The following is a 20,531-nucleotide window of genomic DNA, read 5'->3' as shown; positions in this document are numbered from 1 at the left end:
CCATAAGCGAACTTTCTTGCTTTCCATTCTTATCTGCCACCATTCCCTCAAGCAGTGTGTGTGTCATGAGTGTATGTATGGGCATGCATGTGCGTGTGTGTCTCCGTGTGTGTGTGTTGTAGTTTAGTACTCCCACTGTCAATTGAACATCCCTCTACACTTGCTCATGGTCTACGTACCACAGTAATACTGCTCCTATTCTTCCCCATTCAATATCCAGCCTGCTCGCCCCTCAAACTCCAGCTCGAATCTCCTCTCTGCCAAACCTTCTGGTACTACAGTAACCATATTAAGCTTCCTCTTTTTTGAACATCTAATCTATTTTTTAAATCTACAGAATTTTTGCATATTAAGTATATACAGAAACAATATAGAACAATGTTTACATAAAGCAGATTTGAGTTTAAATCCCAACTATTTAACAGTAGAATGCTCACAATCTCTTTGAGTTTTAATTTCTTTATTCCTTTAATGGGATAATGATTTTACCTCATTTGCCTATTTATTGTGAGAATAACAAAAAATCATGCACATGAAATACTTAACATAATACCTGGCAGATAGCAAGTCCTCGATAGACCAGCACAATAGTCATCTACAACCACCCTCTTTATAATACTTTGAATTTATTATAAGTATTTATATGTATAGACAACTAGACTTTCCTGAATTCTCCAAATACTCAAGTCTTTAGTGGTAGGAATCATGTAGGTCTTTATTTGAATGTTCTGTGGTGTGGAGCTGGTCATTACAGTATTTGGTTCTGTAAGAAACTACAAGATGACATAAGACCAATTTCCATGAACCCGCCTTTCAGGTCAGAGTAGGATAGGAGTTCTCATTTCTACAGGATAAGAGGAGCTACAGAGATGCTGCCTGGTGTATTTGTTTAACTTTAGGGTTCTCAGCCTACGGAAGTTAGGAGCTAGTTGGGATTTCAATCTCAGATGCTGTTCTTCAAGGTCTCTGTTCCTTTCATTGAGCCATAACAAAAAAATCCCAGGTCAAGACATTTTCCCTGTTTTGGAACCAGAAACTTAATGTAACATGTCATAGAGCATTTATTTATTGCTTTTGGCTATTTTAACACTATATAAAAGGCTTTGCTTGGCTTTGTAAGTGTTATATTTAAAAAGTTTGCTTTATAGCCATTTGTTCTATTTTTTCAGTTAGCATAGTTTAATTTTTTAATTTTACTTCACACACAAACCAGCAATTATAGACATATAAAAACTCATTAAGGAATTCAATTAAATTCAACAAATTTGAATTGAGAGATTTCTATGTTCTATCTAGACAATTCTCAATCAATCTGTGGGCTTCATCATTTGAGATTATGTAACTTGCCTCTTGAAACTGACAAAATGTTATTTCCGTGCCTGAGAAATATTGTCTTCTTGTTTCTCAGTGTGATTCCTCCCCAGATGTCCTCTTGGTTGATTTGCACATTCAGTTCCTCTCTGATCATTCATGGAATGCATCTCTTTTACAGTTGGCATCTCCTTTAGATTTCACACTTCTAAAGAGAGTCTGATCTAGGAAGTCTGTAAAATCTCCCTCTGCAGAAGTTGACCTGCTAGATTCTACCTTCCCCATGAGAAAAAGTCCTTCTCACAACCTCAGGGAATTTAGGAAACCAACAGTAGAATTACGTGGGCATATACTTCAAAAGGCAAGTAGTTTCACTTTTTATGGTTCTAAATGGAACATACTTCTGGTGCTTAAAAAAATTCTCTGTAAGGGTATGACAGAATAAGAAAGTTAATACAAAGGTACCGATCTATGAATCTCCCATTTGGCTTTTGACATCATTTCTTTAATGGAGACTTGACTCTTAGAGACCACATACAGTCACTTCAAAGCTATTTATTTGATTTTTTCATGAAGGCCACTTTAAGGAAAAAGAGTGTTCTACCTACGCTGGCCAATGTTCACGATAGAGGCATAGCTTGTTAGCTACCTGGCTACTATAACTAGAAAATGGATGCTGATCCATTTTCTTTTCAGAGTGATCTGTGTCTCAAAGCATCTCTCTCCTGTTAAGGAGTATACTGATTCCTCATATATCTGCTCCCAACTTCAAAGCCTTTAGAACTTTGTGTATTCTTTCCATCTGCTATCTAGCATTCATTCTCAGAGATTGTTGAATTTTTTCTTCTATAGCCTCATCTGCATAAAATGTAGACTAGGAAATTGGTTGACATAGGTCTTTGCTCTTTTATCAGTCTGAATCAAATGGGGAAATGTCTGATCAAACATGTTTTATTTATAACTTCATATTGCTAAATGACAATCAATTGAGCATTTCTGGGTCAATTCTAATTTTATTATTAGTCAAAAGCACAGCATGTGTTATTTAATTATATGTCCCTTTTGCTCACTTCCACCCTTGTGATGAATTTTATGGACTGTTGAAATTGATCAGTGCATAGTTAGTATGCTTCGATAATAAGTTTAGTTATATGCATAGCTAGGTTAGAGAGATCAGGGTTTTGAGGAAGCTTATGTGATTTCATAAGTGACTATTTGAGATTCAAAGATTATTTAACACATTGCTTGAACCAACTTTTGGGATTAGCTTCCTCACTCCTGTGCCTTTGAACCACAGACAGTCTGAAAACCAACTTTGACAGGTATGCTCTAGCAAAACAGGAGTTTCAAGTATTGAACCTCTGGATAAGTCTGCCAGGATATGAACATAAGCATTTTGGAAAAATTAACATGATAATGATTCCTTAGGCACATCTGAGAGGGCAGACAGATATTCATCAGGCTCAATATATTTTTTGGTATGCAAAAAATTATTTAAACAATGTTTATGGTTCATTATTGGCTAATGAAGAAGTAGACTCAGGATTAAGGGTTAAGTGAAAGCTGGCTCAACCAGTGCAAAGTGGGATAAGGATTCTGTTAGTCTCATGCTCTTCCCAGCCATATTCATGTTGTTGTCCATGGACACATATCACTGAGATATACATGGAGCCTCAAAGAATTGTTTCAGTTGTATGGTCAAATTGAATGGGACTGTTTGGGACCATGGTTTTGTGGGCCTTTCAAGTCAAAACTGACTTCATAATAATGCTGAGACTTTTTTAAAAAAACTGTTTTGATATATATAGATGGTGAATCTGTTGTTGCCTGAGCATGAGTCAGGGCAGGCATCAAACTGTATCAGGTCGTCATACTCTTCACTGTCACTGCAGTCATGGGGTGGAAAAAACACATGAGCAATAAAAATCTATTAATTTTCTTAAATCTTTCCCTGTAAGTACATATCTTTTTAATGTACTGTGTGACAAAATGAGAATATGTAAAGCACATCTACTGCATTCCATTGTGCAAATGGTTGTCTAGAGGAAAACCACTTATGCAATTGTTTGCATTTTAAATTAAACTAGTTGCCTTTTTTTCATTAAACGCCATTTTAACCTGAGAGAAGAATTCCATTTCGATCATTTTTTGGGAAAGTACAGCAATTTCTTATAAAATTTGTTTTTGTATTAGCATATAATTGGTTCTTTTAAAATAAACTTAATACATAACTATATAATAATTCTGAGCTTTAATTTTTATATGGTCAACAACCTTAATAAATAAATGAACTCTTTGGGAGTTCTCAGAAATTTTGAGGAGTATCAAAGGTTCGGAAATCAAAAATTTGAAAACCACTGTTCTAGGTTATCTTTTCTGAAATAAACTCCCCTTTATCTGTATAGAAACTCGTAACTTCAAAGGTGTTTTGTTTCTGTGATTTTAAGATTTTGAGATTTTTAAAAGACAATGGGTAGGGGCCCGTAAACCTTTTAGTAGTTAGCTGTCTGCATTATGTCTCTATGGGTGAGTTGCGTTGAGTCAGTATTCCTACTTTCATTTTTTTTTAACAAATATTTATTAAGTACCTGCAGTGTACAGAGTATTATGCTGGCTACTCTAGAGGATACACAGTGAATTGTACTCAGAGGAATTAGGCTTAATTTAATTGAAAATAATCACTATGTCAGAATTTATTTTTTAAAAGTCAACTGATTTCTATTTTAAAAGTATGAGTTTAAATAGCTATTGGATTTGTTACATTAGGTTCTGTTAGCCATAACCATAATTGAGTTTTAATATAGTTATTTTAGATAAACTATACCTATACTATAGTTATTATAGATAAACTTATTTTTTTCAATTTTCATTTGAAAAATGTATATTGTAGGGGAAAACAAAATTGATAGAAATTCTATAAAAAATTCATACCAAGTTAAGCAAAATAAAAGCTTTCAGTGACCATATTCCTTCATATGTAAATGAACACAATTTTTATCTTATTTATAATTCTGTTTACTGATTTTAGTTTAAAATGATGTGTCATTTCATTGAAAAAAGTGCTTGAACTTTTATTATAGTAAAGTTATTTCATTCCCTTGTATTGTTAATAAAAATTTATTCCATAAATCATAATTTCATAAAATGCAAGAATTAATGTTTTTCTTGGTTCAGAGTGCTCTTTTAAAATCTCTACAGGAAGGTGGGTGTGCCTTTGGCAGAGACTATTTTCATGCATCTCTGCTTGTGCAAATTATAGAACATGAATTTTCTTTCTCCCAAAATAGATTGTCACTTGCCTGGTGACTTTCTCCAGAGTCTTTCTTTTCTTTTCTTTTCTTTTTGGCAGAGTGATGTTTGGCTTCTGGTACTTATTCAGAGGTGCAGTATGTAGATTTTAAACATTGCATCTATAGAAATGAATTCAAATATATCATAGTATTAAAATATATTTACTTATACATAAATAAATATCACTGTGTCTTTACTTGTGACTCAGCAATGCGGAAGAAATTAGAGATTCTTCCATGAATTGATGTACATTGACAGTTATTTATTTTAAATGTGAAATTCTAAAGCAGTATTGAAGCTAGCAATGGTTGCTGTTTACAGAGAAAAGGCATGAGGGAGCCTATGTCCACTGTTAGATACATAGGTTGAAGTCTGTTTCTACATTTCTCACTGTTTATCACCTGCTCTGCTAGTTTCATTTGCATGCTCACTAATTTAACAGGCACCTGTTGTCATGGCAGCACAGAATAAAAATGAAATCTATTATTTTATGAAGTGAGAGTTCCCAAGTGATGCAGATGCAGGCAAAGAAGAACATCGTGGACTTCCAATAGCTCCCCAAATAAGAGGCTATGTCTGTATTAACAAGTACCAAGGGGACTGTGGGATTTGTCTGAATCGCCCTTCTCTATGGTCACATTGCACACTCATTAGACTACATGGATACAACTCTAATTCTATCAATAATATGGCAGCTATACACTGTTTTGCATCGAGACAAATTTATGCAGAAAAATTGTGCAATGTAAGTTATTAGTTGATAGATAAATAAGCTCATATGTTTCATATCTCTCTGTGTCTGGTGTGTTGCTGATAATAGCAAATCTCACTGTCTTTTTGCCTTTTTGAAATAATGAAGATAAGTATTGAAAATGAGACTATTTCTGCATACATTTTCTAAAACCAAATGAGATGTCCAATGAGGTAGATTAAAAAGAATCTTCCAGAAAACTCCTAATTATAGAAAAGAATTTCTCTTGATTATTTCTGTCATATCCACCTATTTTGTATCCATTGAATGTTCATTATATGCAGGGTGTTACAGTGGACTCTCTGTGAGATATGAGAATTCATGGTCCGTTGGTAGTAGAATTAAACCACCTGAAGAAGCCAACCAAAAGCAATTGACAAGCACAGGCAGTTTCAGTGTTTGCTCTGTCTAGCCCCCCTTTTTTGTAGTTTATTCATTGGATGATTCTTTTTGAAAAATTCATATCTTGAAATATCACCATCATTTTGTTACTTGACTCTTCCCAATACAAGACAGAGCTTTGGAGGAGTTTTGTAAATAGCCAAATACAAAGTGAGTACCAACTTTCAGCAGAGTTCATTCAATAATAAATATTTACATGTGGTAGGCATTGGGTAAATTACTATAGTGGATTATTAAATTTAACCAGTTACATGTTTTATTGCATATTTAAGCTCTCTCTCTCTTAAAAAGTGCAGTTTTCTTTCTAAAAATGCAGTTTTTAAATGTTAAAAACAAATAGTTTTTTTAAAAAGATGGCATAAATCTCAAGATAGTGACTTAACTAAACCAAAAATACACACAACTGCATACACACTCATGCATATACTCCCACTTAGATCCTTAAAGAGGGACAGGAAAGGCCAGCCTCGGTGACTACGCCTGTAATCTCAGCACTTTGGGAGACTGAGACAAGTGGATTACCTGAACCCGCGGGTTAGAGATTAGCCAGGGCAACTTTGTGAGACCTTGTCTCTACAATAAATCCAAAATTAGCTGAATATGGTAGTGCATGCCTGTAATTCCAGCTACTTGGAAGGCTGAGGCGGAAGGATTGCTGGAGCCCAGCAGGTCGACACTGGGGTGGCCCTGAGTGTGCCACTACACTCCAACCTGGGCTACAGAGTGAGACTCTGACTCAAAAAAAAGAAAAAGAAAAAGAAAAAAAAGTACAGGAGAACAGTGGAAAAACATAGAGGTCTATCTCATTTAACTAAAATAATTGATTGAGAACATCATTTGGATAATGGCAATTTCCTATATATGTTTAGAAGAACATCATCATTTTGCTCTCCCTTCAGCTTCAGAGTACATTCTGCCTTGGTTCCCTTACATTTTTGTATGGAGCATTTTTAATGTTTTCACCTGATGTCCAACTCCCTTGCCTTGTACCTTTCTCCCATCTCTACATGAGAAAATGATAATGAAACTCACAGATGCATCAGGTTTTTTATTAACTTTTCCTATGCAAGATACTTGTATTAATCTTTTTGCTCTAACCACTTGCCTGCACGATCCTCTTACTCTCAGCAGTGTAGTCTGTTCTCCTTGTGGCGTGCTCTTGGACCCAAGCCCCTTGTGCCAGCCCATGAAGAGGTACAAACAAACATTACAAGTGAGCATTTAGAAACTTTTATAGCAATTTGATAGTGTAATTTTGTCTGCTGAATCTAACAAACTATTTGATGTTTTCTATTTTTTAAAATTTTATTTCTCTAATAGTTATTTTTTTATTTACTTGACAGAACGACATTCCGCATGTAGAAACACTGGTCAAATAGACCCCTTGTTTCTCTAAAGATACCTTTGGATTTCTTGACATTCATGCCTTTGCTTATTTTTTAGCTAACACTATCTGACCCTCTCTTTTATGAGCTTTTCTCTGAGCTCCTACACTGAAATTCTTTGTATATCTGATGAAATCCTTATAACCAATGTCTGTTGAGCTCAGTGTAATTTAATTTTCTACACAAATACACTTGCTTTTTGGAGTATTTCTTTGTAGACTACACCTGAGAGATAAAATGAAGATGGATAAGAACATAGACCTTGCAGTCTTAGATACCTGGGTTGGAATCCTGAATTCCATCCTTTATGAGTTGAAGGACCTTGGAGAAGTCAACTAGCCCTTTTGTGCCCCAGTTTCCTCATTTGCCAAATGAGACTATTGGTAGCACCTATTTCTTTTTTTTTTTTTTGAATTGGAGTCTCACTGTGTCGCCCAGACTGGAGTGCAGTGGCCGCTCCCGGCCACCGCAGCCTCGCCTGCTGAGCTCTGGCAATCCTTCCCCCTCAGCCTTCCCAATAGCCGGAATTACAGGCATGCGCTACCATGCCTGGCTGATTTTTTTTAAAATTTATTGTAGAGATGAGGTCTCGCTGCCCAGGTGGGTCTTGAACCCGTGGGCTCAGGCAATTCACTCACCTCAGCCTCCCAAAGGCACGGGATTACAGGCTGAGCCACCGAGCCTGGCTAGCACCTATTTCTTAAGGTTACTATAAAGATTAAATTAAATAATATATGTAAAGCATTAAGTGAGCTGTTCATGGCACATGCCAATCAATACATGACTGGTATGAATGTTTTTCATTATTAACAGAAGCAGCATTATATGATTTATATATACTTAATATATAAATATAGGCTTTAAAAATTGCCTTTGTTCAGACATTGCCTGAAATTAGTTGTTTAATCACATTGTTTTGAGGTAAAAGAAGATATGAATAAACTAGCACAATGGCTTGTTAGACACATTTTTGAAGACATAGCTAGCGTGATGGTGTGCATAGGGGTGGAGAGTCATTGGGCTTTTGCCGATTTGTAATGTGTCATGGGAAGCCAGGGTGGTGCAGCAGGGCAGCCCTGTTAGCATAACCTTAGTAACTCATAAGGTACTTTTTTCCTACAGGCAAAACTAACACTACCAAAGGAAAATAAAAATTTTTAAAAAAAGTTTAAAGAAGGAAATATATCTAAAAATATCTCACCACCAACAACAAAAAATTTTGGCTGGAATACCTGGGTTTTTCTGAGTATAATTTTAGTTAGGTAAACATTGAAAAGATATATTTTCCTAAAAGAGGAAAGAGTGATTTTATGGAAAATGGTGGTTGGCAATAATCTTCAATACAGGAGATCAGTTTTGAGAAAGATTTTTCTTTGTTTTAAAGAATGAGACGATGTGAATTTGGGTTATGAGGATTAACACAATTCCTTAACTGACAGAATTGACCCCCAAATAGCTCTCTTTGTAGGATAAGCGCCTAAGAACATATACCTGTAGACATGAACTATAGTGCTTAATCGTGGAATCGTTAAATGAAGTGATTGTCTAATGTGTGCACTAAACAAGTATATTAAAGCCACATTATGTATTCATAGCTATGTAGGATATGCTTTATTAGGCTTTAAAAATAGGTAAGTTGTGCTAAAAGTGTATAGAAATATATTCAATATATAACTAGATGAACTGCTAAACAAAATGGCACTGAATTTAAGGGAGCGGATTATGGTTTGGTGGTTAAATTATTTTTGGTATATTGAATGTGAATTCAAAAGTAAGTCTATAAGCAAAATTCTGAGAAGAGTGAGAGGACATGACTTAAGAAGTACATAAGTCCTTGCTAGACAAGGGCAATAATGCAAAGATATAATTTACTATAGTTGAAGGATAAGGAAAACATAGTGAAACTCAGATTATTTGAGGCTTTATACATCTGTAGGTGGACACACACACACACACACACACACACACACACACACACACACACACCTAACACGTGTTAATATTCCCATCAGGTACCTACATGGATCTGAATAAAATGAGTGGTAATGTTTTCTCAAAGAGAGGTTGAGCTGAACAGGCACACCCGTTTTCCGTAATAATATCTATTAGACTTGAATGGCAAAACTGTCTGTCAGGGAAGTGGTGAAATCACCACAGACTGTTGAGTGATTTGATCAAATGAAACACTTTAAAAATCCACTGTAGGAAACAATTTAATGTTGGTAAGGCAATAAAAAGGTGACCTAACTCAACCTTTTCTTCCTCTAACTTTTAATGCTTTCATGTAGCTTAAAAACAGAAAATAATATATTTTATATTCATGGCTTTGTTGTAGAAACAAATGTGGCTATGTGTCTTAGTCCTTTTCCCACTGCTATGAAATTAACAATGAAGCAAGAGCTTAGGACTTGAAGCAGTATTTAAGAAAAGGTTGGTAGATTTGTCCTTAAGGTTAGATTCTAAACACATATGCCCAACATAATAGACTTTGATGTTGTAGTAAAAATTAAATAGGACTTAGTTTTTTACCATATATAAATGTTGATATATCTGGATATAAACATATGATGATAAAATCTTACAGAGATTCTTTGAGAATTATTAGCTAATGTATATAAAACAGAGGAAACTGGATGGGAAGTAGCTTCTAGAAAAGTTATGTTTCATGTTCTTTGTGAATTTAGCTTAAATAATTGGCTATCAGATGCAGTTTTTAAAATAATCACTTGATTTCTCATATATTCAAAGGCAATGAAGATGCTACATAAAATGAATGAAATTGAAGTGAAAAGACTCAATACATTTTTCTAAAAGTTTCTAATGTATGCTTTTTTCATTCCATATGCTCTTCCAACCTGTAGTGATTTGCTTGAGACAGTCTTGTTCACCTTTGGGAAACCTTCCTGTGCTCATGTCAAACAAATACACATGAACAAGTTATGGTAATTTACAGTTCCTGGAGCCAGGCTATGTGACCTTTGTAAATCATGGGCTTGACTTATGGCCCCATGGAGCAGCTGCCTGGGACACGTCCTTACAGCATCTTCCCTATCTATCGACTGTTTCCAGACCAGCAGTGTACACTCCAAGCTGTGCCAGTGCGTGGTTGCTTGCTCACCATGTCTGCTCCACAAGACTGGCTTTACACAATTCATAGACAATTGGCTTATGCTGACTTCCTTTACAGTCCCTGCTCTCAAGCATGCTATTTGATACAAAGTCCACCTATATGCAGAAAACAGAAAGGGGAGGTCATTTGCTTAGTTCTAGATATTTGCTATGGTAGCAAAGCAAAATTAAATAACCACTTCATTTTCCTTTGAAAGTGGTGATGGTGGAAAGATGCTGGCCATGGGCAACACTTGCATTGGCATGAAGTTCATCAATAGGACACAGAAGATGCTCAATAAATGTTTGTTGGATGAATGAATGATCACTTCAAAGTAGGCTAAATTTTGGCACTGTTTTTTGGTGTCCCTTTATGAATAACTGGCTTCCTGGAGTAGACAGCCCTATGGGAACTGCAAAAAACATGTGGAGGAGAAAAAGATCAGAATTTAATGTCAAAAGAATAAAAGGAACAGTGTTCATCTAGCCATCTTTTGAATCACGCACACATACAAGTCTTTGACTAACCTTAAAATATTCAACATGATGTACTTGGGGGAAAAAACTGGAATTTTAGAGACAAACAGCTGTATTTCTAAATTCTAACTTTGCTGCTTACTAATATTAAACTGAGAGCAGGTTACTTAATCTCTTTGAGGCTCAGTTTTTCTTCATTTAAAATGGACGAAGTACCTCTTGCCTTTTTTGAGTAAATCACTTCATATGGTGTATATGTGTGTCACAACAAAAGTAATAACAATTTTCAGTTTTTGAATATCTTGTAGAGGCTTGGGCTTGGACTGGAAAGTGTCCAGGTATTTTTTTATTACTCTATCAACTATGCAAGGTAAAGAGTATCATTCCCATTATTCAGGTAACTAAACAGAGTCAGTGATGTGAAGGAATCTGTATGAGGTTACAGAGCTAACATATAGGAAAACAGATTGGATTTAAATGTATCTAATTCCTGAGCCCAGCCTTATTTTACCAGGATTAATAAAATTAAATAACCACTTCATTTATTTAGTTCCCTGTCCTAAAGAAATGAAATTATACAATTCTCTAGTGACCCTTTTCTTTAGGGCAGTACCCCAATACCTACAAGAAAACCTAATAGGTTCATTTTGTTTATTCTGCTCAATTATTACCAGGGAGATAAACCATGGGTTTGACTTATGGCCCCGTGGAGGAGCTGCCTGGAACAGGTCCTGACAGCACCTTCCCTGTCAGTCCACTGTTTTTAGACCAACAATGTATCCTTTGAGCTATGCCAGTGCATGGTTGCTTGCTCACTTATTCAGAATCTAGCTGTGACCTCCATATAAGTCGTGTTTTTTGTTTTCATTATTGGATCTTACATCTTTTCAGTAGCTTTCTTCTATGTTATTTCAGTTAGATTACTGTAACACTAAAGCCAGAAGAGGTTAGAGAATGCAATAAACTTTAGTGCCAATGAGGTAACTCAGATTTTCCATAAACCTGCCCGAGGCAGAAAACAAGATATAGCCTTCTGTGTCTGTACAAGTACCATGGTGTCTCTTCTGTCATGAATGGAGTCAGAGATTCTGCTGGCTGTGTGTCTGTATGTGATGTCAGTGGGAACTTTGAATATTAAGGGTGGAGATGCCTAACTTGAATGCTCTGGCATTGGAGCTGTTCGCAGAAGCTGGAAATGCTTATAACCATGGCTGAGTCAGAAGGATGTGAACCTTGGACTGGTTCTCACAGTTGCCTTTAATTAAATGAGCCCAGCCCTCTTAGATTCTGGCAAGTCAGCTATTCAGAAAGCACTCGTCTTTGGAAAACTTCTAGCTTTCCCAAGTTTTGCTTTTACTCAGCATCTTGGATTTTGTTTTCCATTTTCAGATATATAATCGCTTAGATACAAATTGCTGTGGATTCAGACCTCGCAAGGAAGATGCCTGTGTCCAGAATGGATTGAAGTCAAAATGTGATGACCAAGATTCTGCGGTTCTAGCACACATTATCCAGCGAAAGCATGACCCAAGACATTTGGTCTTTATAGACAATAAGGGATTCTTTGACCGAAGTGAAGATAACTTAAACTTCAAATTGTTAGAAGGCATCAAAGAGTAAGTTTTAAATGTAGCAATGTCACATTTCTATTACATGAGTAGCAAGGTTCTAAGAAACCCACTCCCTACATCTGATCACTTTAACCCTTGGAAATAATTGTGAATGTAATATGAAATCTGGGAATGGAAACCCAGAGAAGGGAAATAAACCCAAGTAGAACAAGCAGATCTTAGCCATGGCTTCTCCATCACCGGCTCACACTATCTACAAAGCCCTTGTTACATCTTACGTTCATTATGCTGCTTGGCCCTCATTGTGAAAATCTACGTACATAAGACTGGAAAAATGCAGGAATCTTTGGAATAGGAACTGGCAGAGCAGGGACCACCAGAGCAGGTGGCAGAGACTTCATTATTAGGCATAGGGTAGGACATGGGAAGAACTAATAGACATGCAAATATTGACACACAGGATGTGCAAATTCATAGTGAACTCAAGTGACTATTATGGATGCAGTGGAAAACGAGAGCCAATCTGCTGAAGATGGCACAGTATTAAGGACAGCTGACTGTTTAATTCAAGAAAGAGGATTTTTGAGCATTTGAAAATCATTCCAGTTGCCGTAGGTTATGGGGGGAAAGAATCTAATGCCCAAGAGGAAGGTCTGATGGAGGCCAGTTAGGGTAGAAGTATTTCTGTACTTACGGTTGGTCAAGAATCCAGGAGAGACCTCAACGATCTGGGGACATCTGACAGGCCTCAGGAAGAACACAGAGTAGTAAGGGGACCAATGTGGAACTAAAGAATTGTGTACTGTAGAAGTTAAAACACAATGACTGCTCATAGCACACTTGATCTTATGTCTGTGGAAATAAAGGAAACTGAGACAGTAATGGCAGGAATTCAGCTATAAAGTGTGAGCTGTCCAACCTGAGCTACGGAAAATGCATCTAGATTTCAAACTCCACCTTATAGTGGGCAGAGCCACCCTCCACATACATAATTCCTACCTTAGTTGGAAATCAGATTGACTGCGTATCGGGTAGGTTGGAGACTTAAAAATAGAGGGTACATTAGTATAATAGCTAGCCATCTGTCTGAAGCTCAGTGACTCCTAGAAAGCACACATGCAAATCTAACTTGGGTTAGAATCCAGGTCTTCCAAATCAAGTCTAGTGATTTGGTTTTTTTTTCCTCTAATAACTTGTGGTGTTCATGCTCTGTTTCTGTTACTCTTGTTAATAATATTCTGGAGCACATTACAATCGTTCTTCCTAAACAATCGTTCTTCCTAAACTTCCTAAGTGTTAGGAAGAACGATTGTAATATGCTCCAGAATATTATTAACAAGAGTAATATGGATTTATACACTTAGGTAATATGGATTTATACACTTAGGTAATATGGATTTATACACTTAAACCTTAAAAGCAATACTGTTTGTTCCTGTGAGAGTTTCATGAGGCCCAAATGCGTGAGTTTTTACTATGTCCTGCTCTTTTGATGCCTGTTTCTCACATGTCTTTATGGATTAAAGGCAGAATATGTTGTTGATTCTCTCTTTGAAGTGTCTAGGCTAAAGAAACTTTACGTATTGAAAAATTTACATTTCTAAGACATCACTTACTGAGTTGATATTTCAGGGCCTAAATTCCTCTTAGAATTAAGAGTACCTGGAGAATATAGTTTATCCATTTCATACATTCATATAAATATAAATACTCTTGTTTAGTCTTTCAAAGAAGATTTAACTTTAAATGCATTGTGAGGAGTAATGGGTTTGAAGTTAAATCTTCTTTGAACATATAATTCATACATTGAGAAGCAAAAATGAAGACTTTGCTAATCCCAGATTTATGCATTGAATATTTTTATTAATCAGTGTAATGCAAAGACAGGTAATATTTTTATTTTCCTTTATAAAAAGGATTAGCCACTAAAGAGATTCACAATTTTAACAGTTTCATCTCAAGCATTCTGCCACAGCTAAATGAGTAGAAGAGCTATAGAATTTTATGTCATGGATTATTAATACCTCATAGAGCAAAAATGCTGCTTAATACTATAGCCACTAAACTATATAGTAATGTCTTCAGGGGACTCAGAGCATCTTATTAGCATTCTTTCATCCCATTCCTACTCAGACCCATTAAGCATATCTAGCTCTGCGAACTTTGGTGCTTCAGCAGCATCAGAACCACTATAGCATGTGAACCTCTGCATTCAGGTACCCTGTGCACATCTCCACTGTGCTCCATTGAAACTTGGAAGAAGTGCTTAAAAGGCCTGAAATTCTTGACCAAGTGTGCTCTTTAAACAAGCATGGAAGTATATTCTTGCTATAGTTTTCTTTTTTTTTTTTTTTAAATTGGAGTCTCAGTCCGTTAACAAGGCTGAAATGCAGTGGCACACTTATGGACACCCAGCGTCGACCCGCTGGGCTCCGGCGATCCTTTCCACCTCAGCCTTCCAAGTAGCTGGAACTACAGGCGCGCGCTACCACACCCGGCTAACTTTGGATTTATTGTAGAGACGAGGACTCGCCGAATTGCCCGGACTGGTCTCGAACCCGCAGGGTCAGGCAATCCACTCGCCTCAGCCTCCCAAAGTGCTGGGATTACAGGCTGAGCCACCAAGCCTGGTCCTTGCTATAGTTTTTAAGGGACAACTGAGTTTATTTGAAAATTACCTTTAATCCTCAATATTTTTTACTGTGCTTTCCTCAGCATTTTAGTGAAAGTTGGGAAAGGTCAAATTGAGGATTTAGCAAAATATTACTTACAATTTTGATCCAGAAATTTTGCCAAGTTTTTCAGATAATGTTTGCTGGATTCTTGGCTTTCTGCTTTCTAAGTGAGGAAAAGCAATGAGGAAGAGACAATATAAGTCTCTTCAGGCAATTCAGCAAGGACTTTCTACACTGGCCTTAGGTTTTCCAGAGAGACATTCACTGTGGAATGTCCTGGCTCTAAAACTTGTGTTTTACTAAATTTATTTGAAAACAGTGTAATACTCCAGTAAAATAAAATGCTCTCAAATCCTCAATATTTCTGAAGTATCATCTGAATTAAAGGCAATTCTTTTTTTAATTGGGCATTTTTGAATGATTCTTTTCTCATTTTAGTACACACATTTTGGATTATTTTACATTAAATTCAGTTGTGTAACTTCTGCTCAGGAAGAGTACTTTTCTGAAATCATCATAATTTAGCCTCTCATATTTGTTTGCATAAAACCTCATCTTGACAGTTACAAGGATACTATTCTACTTGACAGATTAAAGGAGGTTTCTGTGGGTGAAATGAGCTTAAGATTAAGGAAAGTATTTTTGTCTGTTTAATAGACTCGTTTTCTAATTCTGTGCCTCTATTTGACTGCATATAATGACCTTTAGTAAAATGTTAGTGTGTCAAGTTCTGAATGATATAGAAATTCAGTTTACTTGAAACACATTCTTCTAGTATATCATTATTAAAAATAGTGTCAATTTGGCAGTGACAAAATTTTTTTGTTTCTCAAAGATACCGTTTGCCAGATTAATGAAGGGTAGAGCAACTGAGTAAGGAATAATATTCCCAAGCAATCACTAAGAATGAAATATCCCAAGCAATCACTAAGAATGAAATATCATTTTATCTTTTCAGGTTTCCCGAATCTGCGGTTTCAATTTTGAAGAGCCAGCACTTACGGCAGAAACTCCTTCAGTCTCTGTTTCTTGATAAAGTTTATTGGGAAAGTCAAGGAGGTAGACAAGGAATTGAAAAGCTTATTGACGTAATAGAACAGAGAGCCAAAATTCTTATCACCTACATCAATGCGCATGGTGCTAAAGTATTACCTATGAATGAATGACAAAAGGATCTCCTGGCTACAGTGCTAGATATATTTATTCATTTTTGTTTTTGTTTTTAAATTAAGTACACCAATCTCAAGTCCTTTTATGAATGAGACAGTGTAGATGAATACATAAAATAAATGTATTTAACAAAGTTGCTATGATGCACTGTATGCAGACTTAAAAAAAGGTTTTTAGAAACATACCGCTTGCCAGACGTGTCTGTAATCCCAACATCAGGGGAGGCTGAGATGGAAGGATTGCTTGAGACCAGGAGTTCGAGACTACAGTGAGCTGTGATTGGATCACTTCAGCCTGGGTAACCTGGTCTCTAAATATATATATGGCTCAAGAAATATTTGTTTATATTTTTCTTTAACGTGCTATGTGAATCTCAACATCTGATTACAGAATAGTTCCAGTTGTTATTCTAGCTAACGTTTAAAAACATTTGTCATGTTATTTAACAGAATAGTGTGAACCAGAGGTACTGACTCCATTTTATTTAGTTTTGACTGTTCTGACCAAATACTAATGAAAATGATTCTTGATGTACTTCTGTTGCTGATTGTTAAAACAAAGCAGTCCCACACACTACCAGAGGTCTCTCTTCAGAGTCTACAATAGAAATGCTAGTTTATTTGCAAAATCATCAATACATTTTCTATTATATCAATAAATAGCCATTTAAGCAGCAAGAATCATTTTTCATTCTTTTTTAGAAATCTATTTTCTTGTCAGTATAGGACTCATCCTTATCTGACAGTTTATATATTAAATTTTTTTTTTTTGAGTTGGAGTCTCACTCTGTCGCCCAGGCTGGAGTGCAGTGGCCTCTCCCGGCCATCACAGCCTCGACCTGCTGGGCTCCAGCGATCCTTCCGCCTCAGCCTTCCGAGCAGCCGGAATTACAGGCATGCGCTACCACGCCCGGCTGATTTTTTGATTTATTGTAGAGATGAGGTCTCGCTGCCTAGGCGGGTCTCGAACCCGCGGGCTCAGGCAATCCACTCACCTCAGCCCCCCAAAGGTGCGGGATTACAGGCTGAGCCACCGAGCCCAGCTTATATTAAATATTTTTTTCTCACCATTTCAGTTAAATTTATGTCTAGTGGCTTAGCAATAAACACATTTAAGCTATGAAGTTACCTATTTGAAAATGTACTAGTAGAGTATCTTTTTAAAAATGATGTTCTTTTTACAAAGATATACTATAATAACTGTATATTTTTATTAATAATAGTAGATTTAAAAATGTATTCTATGTAATTATGTTTAATTTGATTCAACTGATACTCCCAGATATTGAGAATAGGTCCAGATGTTGAGTGTGTTTAAATATATTTTCTGGCTTATGCAAATATGGGAAATGTGAACAAAATAAATTAAATTTGACTCTGATCAATTCTCCTTGAAAGCACATGACTAAAACAAAAACAGTGAGTTTTGGCAATATTAAACCTCAAATAATTCTTTCCAAACTCTCTCTACCACTTTTTAAATGAGATTGGAAGGGTATTTATGTTGGGTATTTATGTCTTTGGACACCATCCAAGATCATCATGTACAACAGATATTCATATAGAAGTTTCAAATTTAGAACAAATTGTCATTATCTTCCCACCCTTACACACTCTCTTATTTAAAAGCTTGTATAGTGACTTTCATTTCCTGAAAGTTTAAAAATACAATTTGAGGATGCTTATAATGTATTATTTCCTGTTTTTTTTCAGTTCTGTTATTGTTAAAGTGCCCCACATTTCCTGTGTTCTGATCAAGGGTAACTCAATATCAGTGGGAATTAGAACTATTAACAACATTACTCTAGAGGCCAGATTTTAAAAATTTATCTATAGATTCTAATTTATCAAATGTAGAGAGTAAAATGTCAAAATAACATAGAGAAGATGGGCCAAGGAGAGAGCAATCATTTGATCCCTAATTATAGTTTTCTAGGCTCACATTCAAGTGCTACTCTTAGCGCCCTTACTTGCCTTGCTTGCCCTAGGTTAGCTTATCTCTCTGCAGCCCTGAGTGCCTCTTTCTGCCTCCTCAGATTTATAGTATTCCTTGACTCTCCTGACTTGCCACTTTTGCTTGATGTCTCTGGGCTTTTTAAGATCCTTTTCTTCATCTCATAAATCATCCCTCTGATGAAAACTAGCCTACCAAAAGCTTGGAGCCACTGGCTTGAAAGACCTCTTTTGGCAAGTTGCCTGATGCCTTGTCTTATCAGAGTGACATATTTGCATTTTAACTTGTTTTATAAAATAATATCCCTTCTCAATCCAAATTTATGATATTGATGGTGGGACTTACAGGCTTCTTAGAAGCTAGCTTTCATTTTGTGTCTTAAGCTACACTGCTTTTGGGTAGCCCAGCCCCTCCATGTGAGGGTCTAACTTTCTTTATTTGCCTTCAGTTATTCCAAAATGCTTAATGTTGAATGGAAAGCCCAGTAACATATGTTTGTTTTAATCACCTTTGCTTTTTAACAATTTATTTTGTTTTGTAATCAATGAATAATTCACAAATTATTTGTTACTAATGGATAGCTGAAGGCCAGGCTTTTAATTTTAATAGGTAATCTTTTTTATTGAAACAATGAGAATACTCTGTGCATTTGAAACGTACTTAGGTTATCATGCTGTGATTTGGTTCACATAAGTAGAATATAGGGTTTATTTGATAACAAATTTAAAATATAGTAGTTTACTTTAGCAGACATGCAAAAGCTTATTCTTGGGGTGACTTATTTTCTTTAAGCTAATGATATTAAAATAAATATGTATCTTAAAAATCTATAATAAATCATTAGACATCAAAGATGTGTACTTTGTATTTTGTAGATGGGTTTATTTTCTTTTGTAGATGTGTTAGTTTTTAAAAGCTAGGCATAGAGTTATGTTTGCTATTCATCCATGAAAAAAAAATTGAATAGTCAAGAATTTTATAGGAATGTGTTTGTGTATACATGTATTTGATATAGTCATTAGTGATCATTATGTTTTCTCTTGATATACATGCAGCATTGTTTTAGATATGAAACTAGTTAACCAGATGTCATAAACTTTGTGAAAATATTTAGTTTTGGGTTCTCTTTGCTTGGAGTGAATCTTACAATTATGTGTAAAGTTTTCCTTATGGCATTCATAGTTATTAGGTTTATTAGGTACCTGGGGACTATAACTTATCAAAATATAACTTATCTTAGATTTATTCTCTTAGATAATCTCTGGATTTACATAGTAGCCTGTTTATTCTATTGTTCCTTCAAATACACTTTACTTTATATAATGAATAAAATACTTTCACACTGATGAAATTCTTTTTGTTTATTTCAGTACAAAACCAGGTAGGACACATTTAAAGCGCTAATCTGAAAATGCTATAGAAACTTGAACATGGCTTTCAAATAAAGATGATAAAGACTTTTCTTTAAAAATTAAGTAGCATAATAAACAATTATGAACTTTCATTCATGAAAGGTAATTAGACTTGACTTGTCAGAAAAATTATCTGAAACTTGGAAATAGCCAGAAGAAATTTTTGGGTGTTATTTCAGTGCAACGCTGGCCTCAATTTTCTGTTGAAAATTTAGCATTTAACAAGGTATTAGGGCAGAGGTTAACTTGTAGATTTTTGTTCCATAGAGATGAAAATAATTTCTTTCTGGTGGAAGTGATAACCCTAATGATCGCACTGTTGGACATTAAACAGTTTTAAATCTAGTACAACAATCTTATTCTAATATTGCTTATAAATGTTTAGCTTTTGATGTACTCCTTTAAATGGTTTTACTGTCTTACTGGTTCACTCACTAGTTAATTATTTGAATAAGATCTTAAATCTATATGCACTTTACATTTGCCTAGGAATCATATTTTAACCTTTCTGGAAATTTTACTTTAATAAACTTCTGGCCACAGAATCATATAATTTTATTTGCTTGAGAGTCATGATGTTAAATTTTTAAAAAATTGTATTTTATTATAGGAACATGGGGTACAGTGAGGATTAGCTGCATAAGTTGGCCGCCTGCAGGTGAAGTTTGGACTTTTAACTGCCCCTCACTCCCCTAGTAATGAACCAAGTACTCTTGTGTTGTCACGTGCTCCTCACCTTCCTTCCTCCCTCCCTCCCCTAGCAGTGCCCAGTGACTGCTGATCCCTCCCTTGTGCTAATGTTACTAACGTTCAAGGCCCACTTATGAGTGAGAACATGCAGTATTCACTTCAAGAACAAAATCATGGACTTGGCAGCAAATTGGATGGAGTTGGAGACCATTATTCTAAGTGAAGTATCACAGAAACAAAGGAATGTTCAATGTCTGCAAATTTTGCATTAGCAAACTTTAAAAACATAGACCTGCAAAATTTTATAATCGATTGGTCCCTTAAAGTTAGCATCT

The 20,531-nt window shown here is 35.6% G+C and overlaps 1 protein-coding gene across 1 annotated transcript in view; it reads left to right on the top strand.

Moving 5' to 3' along the window:
- Window positions 1-16,398, top strand: part of FAM198B (family with sequence similarity 198 member B) — a 49,161-nt gene extending 32,763 nt beyond the window's left edge. The window contains exons 4-5 of the mRNA XM_008066574.2: window positions 12,115-12,341; window positions 15,930-16,398. Coding sequence (XP_008064765.1) covers window positions 12,115-12,341; window positions 15,930-16,137 — 435 coding nt within the window. The 3' untranslated portion in view covers window positions 16,138-16,398. The remainder of the gene's footprint in view (window positions 1-12,114; window positions 12,342-15,929) is intronic.
- Window positions 16,399-20,531: the final 4,133 nt, after the last annotated feature.

Source organism: Carlito syrichta, unplaced genomic scaffold (genome assembly GCF_000164805.1).
Source record: "Carlito syrichta isolate Samal-C Ts95f unplaced genomic scaffold, Tarsius_syrichta-2.0.1 Scaffold309010, whole genome shotgun sequence".
In the NCBI taxonomy this organism is placed as follows: domain Eukaryota; kingdom Metazoa; phylum Chordata; class Mammalia; order Primates; family Tarsiidae; genus Carlito; species Carlito syrichta.
This window is presented reverse-complemented; position numbering and strand designations above follow the sequence as displayed.